The 6,756-nt window shown below is 41.2% G+C and overlaps 1 protein-coding gene across 8 annotated transcripts in view; it reads left to right on the top strand.

The window, feature by feature from the left end:
• LDB2 (LIM domain binding 2) overlaps nt 1-6,756 on the top strand; it is a 331,993-nt gene that overhangs the window by 253,429 nt on the left and 71,808 nt on the right. For all 8 annotated transcript variants that reach the window (XM_006775838.2, XM_006775839.1, XM_006775840.1 and 5 more), the window contains exon 3: nt 5,810-5,982. In XM_006775838.2, coding sequence (XP_006775901.1) covers nt 5,810-5,982 — 173 coding nt within the window. The remainder of the gene's footprint in view (nt 1-5,809; nt 5,983-6,756) is intronic.

Raw genomic sequence — 6,756 nt, 5'->3', positions numbered from 1 at the left:
GGCACTTAGTTAAGAGGTTTTATTCCCTCCCTAACTTCAGGGGAAAATCCCTACCTGGGGAAACAACCTTTCTCGGAGAGGTGACCTTGGTTAAAACACAGTGCCAAGAAGGTGAGCAAACATATTAAGAACAGTATGCCATATATGCCAGGTCCCTTGAAACATCAAGGATAGACTGGCTCCCAGCAAAGTTATGTATTACTTAGGCATTCTTTATACACATTTTGGGTTTCTGAGTATTTTATGATTTTATTTTCTCTTTCATAAATGCATAGATACACAATATATACTATACTAGAGGTCCAGGGCACAAAATTCATGCACGCGGGGGGGGAGGGAGCGGGGGGTCCCTCAGGGGATGTACGACTGATGGCTTAGGCCTTCTGCCTGCCAGGGAGCGGGCCTCACTCTGCCTGCAGTTGGACATCCTTAGTGCTGCTGCAGAGGCGGGAAAGGCTCCCGCCACCACCGCTGGGCTTGCCAGCTGTGAACCCAGCTTCTGGCTGAACAACACTCCTCCTGTGGGAGTGCACTGATCACCAGGGGGCAGTTCCTATATTGAGCATCTGCCCCCTGGTGGTCAGTGTACATCATAGCAACTGGTAGACTGCCCCCTGGTGGCCAGTGCACATCATAGTGAGCAGTTGAATGGCCTTAGGATATCATTAGCATATTACACTTTGATTGGATTAACAGCCAACCAGACGACCAGACACTTAGCATATTAGGCTTTTATTATATAGGATTCTACTCACTTGACATCACAGAACATCGCCCTGGGGCTATCTTGCTCACCTTACTTCCCCTTCCTAACTTTTGGAGTTTTGACCCAAATGTGTCAGAAAAATAGAATCTCTGTTATAATCTCCTGTAGTCTTAATCACTCATCAGGAATATTTGTAAAATGTAATTCTTTACATGGAAACACAATGTAGATTTAGGTATATCAATATTTAAATTCTTTTTAGTTCCAAGAATTAAAGTACAAATGCAAAGTGTAAGTCTAGCATATGAATGTGACAATATAACATTTAAATAGATTTAGACTTGGTGTGCCTGATGAGTTCTAGGGGATCACCAGAGCTAAATCTGAAATGTCTACTGATTTAAAGTCATTTATATTAGGCTGTGCAGTGTGGTTGCAAGATTTATGAAATTAAAAGGACATTTTAATCTTCTCAGTGCTTCAAAAATAATACAATTGTACTTTGAATTCAGGCTCAGAAGAAACTAGCAAAGAGTTCAAAATCACAAATTTGTTTCTTAGCTTCATTGTCACATTGTATTATAGATACTTAGATGCTTGTTAACTCTCTTGTTAGAGGTGTGTTTGAAAGATAGGGACAGTAGTTTGTCTGTGTTTCCAGCACCTACCAAGGAGCTTTGCACCTACTCTGGGCTCAGTGAATGTTTACAGAATCAATGAATGAGCTTCAGAGTGACTTCCTCATGCACATGTGATGTTTTTCTTTCTGGTTGTCTCTCCCATTCACTGCACATTATCTGTATATTGCTCATTGTGTGTGCATGCATGTGTGTGTGTGCGTGCATGTGTGTGTGTGTGTGCACAAGTTATATTTTTTTACTAATCTCCCTTGCAAAACAGAAGCTCTTTGGCTTCTGTGGAAGGCAACACAATTGCCCCTCTCCAAGATGTCCAGTGCTAATCCCTGGAGCCTATGACTATGTTACCTTACTAGCAAAAGGAACGTTGCAGACCTGAATAAGGACCTTGAGATAGGAGATGATCCTGGTTATTTGGGTGGGTACAAGGCAGCCACCAGGGTCCTTAAAAATGGAAGAAGAAGGCAGCAGGGAGAGTGAGAGTGATGCCCTATAAGGATTCCATGACCATTGTTGCATGTGAGGCTGGGGGAAGGGCCACAGCTGAGGAGTGGCAGCAGCTTTGATGCTGGAAAAAAGCAGGAAAAGGGATTCTCTCCTGGAGCCTCCAGAGAGGAAGGTAGCCCTGCTGACACCTGTTAGCCCAGCAAGACCCAGTCAGATTGTCAGAGCACTGTGTGAGGTGATAAGCACAGAGAAATTAAGTCACTAAATTTGTGATCATTTGTTAGTGTGAGTAGAAAACTTATACTGTCTCTGACACACCCTTTTATCCCCTTCAGCTTCTGACACAAAGAAGTCATATCTTTTGCAGATTCACATTCTCATCACTTTCTTTCAGCTCAGTGTTCACTACCTTGTTCCGTGCTACAGCAGGGCGGACAGCATGAATCAGGATTCCTCTGTCTGCACATAACAGAAAGCTAATCCCAACTTACTCAAAGGAATTTTTAATATATTTTTTTTATTTAAAAAAAAGAGGAGCAGGCACATCTCACAAAAGTAGCACCTTCAAGGACTAAAGTTGCCTTCAGTCCCAGCTAAGACGAGGGCCCAGATCAGTCCACAAAGGCCCTCTGTCTCTCTGGTCTACTTTCCTCTGGAGGGGAGCTTCTGTATTTCTATATTCATATGTTTTCAGTGGCAAAACTGCCTTCTTTCAGGAAAAAATAGTAATTTGCCATCTTTGCAGCCTAGGGATTTGCAGGGGTGCCATGATTATTCACTGGCACATTAAAAAGGGGTTCCAAAAGATGTTAGCTTAAAGCACAAACACTGCTTTCACTTACCCATGATTCTGCAATTTGGGCAAAGCGTATGGGAGACGGCGCATCTCTGCTCCAAGTGACATCAGCTTGAGGCAGCGCGATGGGAGCTCAAGTACCCACCTCCCATGACGGCCTCACTCACACAAATAAGTTGGTGCTGGCTGTTGGTTGGAAGCTCAGCTGGGGCTGTTGGCTGTAGGCTATGTTGGGCTTCTTGCACTATGGCGGTCTTATAGTAATTGAACTTTGTACATCTCCATGACTTGCCCCTAAGCACAAAGGGGAAGCCTCTAGTCCTTTTTAAGGGTTAGCCCCAAACTGGCATCAGGCCACTTGTGCTACATTCTACTGGCTAAAGAAGACCACAGGACCCAGCCCATATTTGAGGAGAGGAGACTGCACACATGACGACGTGACTACCATTGCCGTGGTTCTGTGGGGCCCCCAGAGTGCAGTCTATTACAGTGAATAGCAGAGCTGTGCGAGTGAGGGTCCAAACAGGACCATGGGGAAAATGCTAGGGACAGTCCCACAAAGGAAAAGGGCTGAAAACACATCTCAGGTCTCCATAGCAACCATTTCCTAGCGTGCTAGAAAGTACTCCATGAAGCGAAGCTGCCTTTCCCTCCAGGTATCTTTCCCACACGGTTTGTATATTTTCTAGAGTCGGAGAGCTAATTAATAATTTAGGTTTAAAGTTAAGGAATCTCTGACATTTTCTCATTCATTTTTTCTTACGCTATGAATGAAAATGATGATAATATATAGCAAACGCTACTGCAAAGGAATTAAATTGTGCAGGATTCATGATGAATAAACTGCAATGTGTCTAATCCAGTAACCTTTTTACTGGGACAATTCCTTGGATACAGTGGTGAAATATTTTCACCCCTGCTTCTACTTTTTTATGGTTTGTATTTATTCTCCACAGTACAGATCCCCGAAATGTCAAATGCCTAGCACTCCTTTGTAGTATGTAGTATGTAGTATGTAGTATGTAGTTTTAAGTTAGAATATTTGAAATGCATTTAACTATATTTTATCTGTTTAGCAAAGTACAATAAGGTTTTTTGCATTAACCAAGTTTTCTTTACAATATAAGCCATGTGTACATGTATGGTGGACTCAAATGACTCTTTATTTGGATTTTGTATTTAATGAGTGAACACGTGCTATTGGGGATTAGGTAGGATTTAGGAAATGTATGTATAAGGATTATTTAAGATAGAATTGCCAAAGATCCAGGAATATGAAGAACATATTTGTTGATTGATTTTAACTGCAGTAAATATGAAGCAATAACAACTCTATAAATTATTCAGAGACCAGTCATCCATGTCAGGATTCTTTACAGATTGTTTCAGAAAACTGTTTGGCAGGGTATTCTTTTTATAATGTGTTTTTTTCCCCCTCGTCCATGTACAAAAGAGATATAGATCCATATGGGATAGATTAACACTGATTCTTTTAAAATGAAGTTAACCATTTTAAAACATTCAAGTGAAGACTGCATGATCTTTCCTACTAAAGCTCTCTTTGGTAATTTATTTATTTTAAATATTATTTTTGTCTTTCAGGAGGCCATGTATGGGGAATGTAAGAGGTTTATTAAAAACCTGGGATCCCTTGAGGGTGCTTTAGTACTTTGCCTCAAATCTGCACATAGGCAAAATTCCTGATATTATGAGTTGGGATTTTCAATGTAAGAGGATTTAAAATCTCTGCTGAAGCAAAGGACTTGTTAGCTGTTTCTAAGCATCATATATCAGAGAGAACCGGCTACTTAACAATCGCCCATCTGAAATGGGGCAGGACAGGGCACAGGGATAAAGGAGACCAATTTAGACCAAGTGGAAGGTACCAAATTCTCTTCAAATGGGCCTTTTATCCTAGAAAGATATTCTGTCCAATTCCAGAAGCAGACAGAATGAATAGTCAGTACTGACATAGGTGTGGATCTCTGTATGTGCAGGTACAGTTCACTTTTAAAGATTTCCCTTCGGTAAAGTGATTTGAGACAGTTAGAAGGAGTGACTGTTTGGCTGTTTGCAGATTTGGAATTAGAGACCCCAGTTTTCTACTCACAAATTATGTGACTTTGAAACATTCCTAATAACCTTTTTCTTTTCTTTTCATAATAACCTTTTTTTGTCTCAGCCCCCTATATTCAGGGTTGTTCTGAAGATCCAAGTCTGAATGCCAGAACTCTTCACACACTATCAAGCACTACATTATTAAATTTTTTATTATTATGACAACTACTACTAAAACATGATTGAATAACTGGCCTGTAAGCAATCCATTAAAAAATCAAGTGGGTTGGGTGTGTTTTATTTTGGGGAAATATGTTCACTTAGAGAACAAACATGAGGTCCAAAGTAATCAATGTGTTTGTTTCCATTCTTTAAAAAGACAAGTATCACATGATCTCACTCATTTGTGGAATCTAATGAACAAAATAAACTGATGAATAAAATAGAAACACAGAAGCATGGAACAGGCTGACGAATCTCAGAGGGAAGGTAGGGGTGGGGATGGATTTGGGGAGAGACTAACTAAAGAACTTATATGCATATATGCATAACCCATGGACACAGACAATAGTGTGGGGAAGACCTGGGTTGGGGGTGAAGGTGAGGCAGGGGAGGTAAAGGGGGAAAAATGGGGAGATCTCTAATACTTTCAACAATAAAGATAAATTTTAAAAAATACTACCTCTTTCACTATTGACTTTCTTTTCTTTTAAATTTTATTTTATTGTTTAAAGTGTTACAAGTAGTAGTACATATGTCTCCTTTTTTCCCCGTTGACTTTCCCCCAGCCTCTCCTACCCCCAGCACATGTCCTCACTCCTTTTCACCCCCCACCCCCAGTGCCTTGTGTCCTTTGGTTATGCTTATATGCATGCATACAAGTCCTTTGGTTGATCTCTTACTCCTCCCCACCCCACACATACAACTCTCAAAGGACACAAAATCTGGAGAGGTGACTGTACAAATTTTTGTCTGAATAGCTGAGGATTTTATTTTATAAACTATAACCCAGAAGGGTCATGACTATTTGTAAAGAGAAATTTGCCTCCTGGCATCATCTCTCGCAATGACTTGTATCCAGTTGCAGGTCTGGGGATGGTGTGGGGTGTGTGGGACCAGCCGGATATTTTCATTCATTTCTTGTTTGTTGTGTTTCTCTCCCAGCTATCGGCAGGACCCTCATCCCCCGCTACTTTAGCACTGTGTTTGAAGGAGGGGTGACTGACCTGTATTACATTCTCAAACACTCAAAGGAGTCGTACCACAACTCATCCATCACAGTGGACTGTGATCAGTGTGCGATGGTCACCCAGCATGGGAAGCCCATGTTTACCAAGGTAAGAGGCCATCTCCAACATGGCTTGTTCTTCTCTGCATGTATTTAAGGATAATAATGGAAGCTTTCTTCCGGAACTTTGAGCTGATTCTCATATCTTAGACACTTTCAGCACTGTGAGATGATCTTTCATGTTTGCAACTCAGCTAACTCTTGTTCTCAGCTGTGGGCATGTAAGGTGGAGTCAAGCATGATAGAGCCTCAAAATTAAGGGCAAGAGAGGGTCAGCTGCCTATTAAACCCAGGTTACTAATTTAGAATGTTAGTTTTTATACAAAAGATCTTCTACAGGTAAAAAAATGATTCGGAGATACCCTCTAGTTTATCCAAAGACCACATAGAATCACAATGATTGTCATAATACCATTAGTTTCTGAAGAAATTCTATATGTTACTGAAATTAAACACTCTTAAAGCTAAATTCATTGTGAACCGGACAGGAGGAAAATCCAACTTACCATAACTCAACTAACCATAATCTTTAAGAAACATAAAAATAGATCCAAATCTAAGATGGCGGCAGAGATAAACACCAGGAAATTAATGCCGCTCACAACAATTGATTAATACCTCAGAAAAACAATACTGACATCATCCAGAACCACAGGAAGCCTGGCTGACTGTAAATTCTACAACTAGAAGGAAGGAAAGGCACACTGAGACCCAGAGAAGCTGCAGAAGAGAAGCGCAGAGGTACGGGGCTCGCGCGCGCGGAAAGGGGCTGGCACCTGAGGACGCGGCTGTCTTTTTTAATCCGGAGGGGGTCACAAGCTCC

Source organism: Myotis davidii, unplaced genomic scaffold (assembly GCF_000327345.1).
Source record: "Myotis davidii unplaced genomic scaffold, ASM32734v1 scaffold204, whole genome shotgun sequence".
In the NCBI taxonomy this organism is placed as follows: Eukaryota; Metazoa; Chordata; class Mammalia; order Chiroptera; family Vespertilionidae; genus Myotis; species Myotis davidii.
Note: the sequence above shows the minus strand (reverse complement) of the source record. Positions and strands in the feature narration are given on the sequence as shown.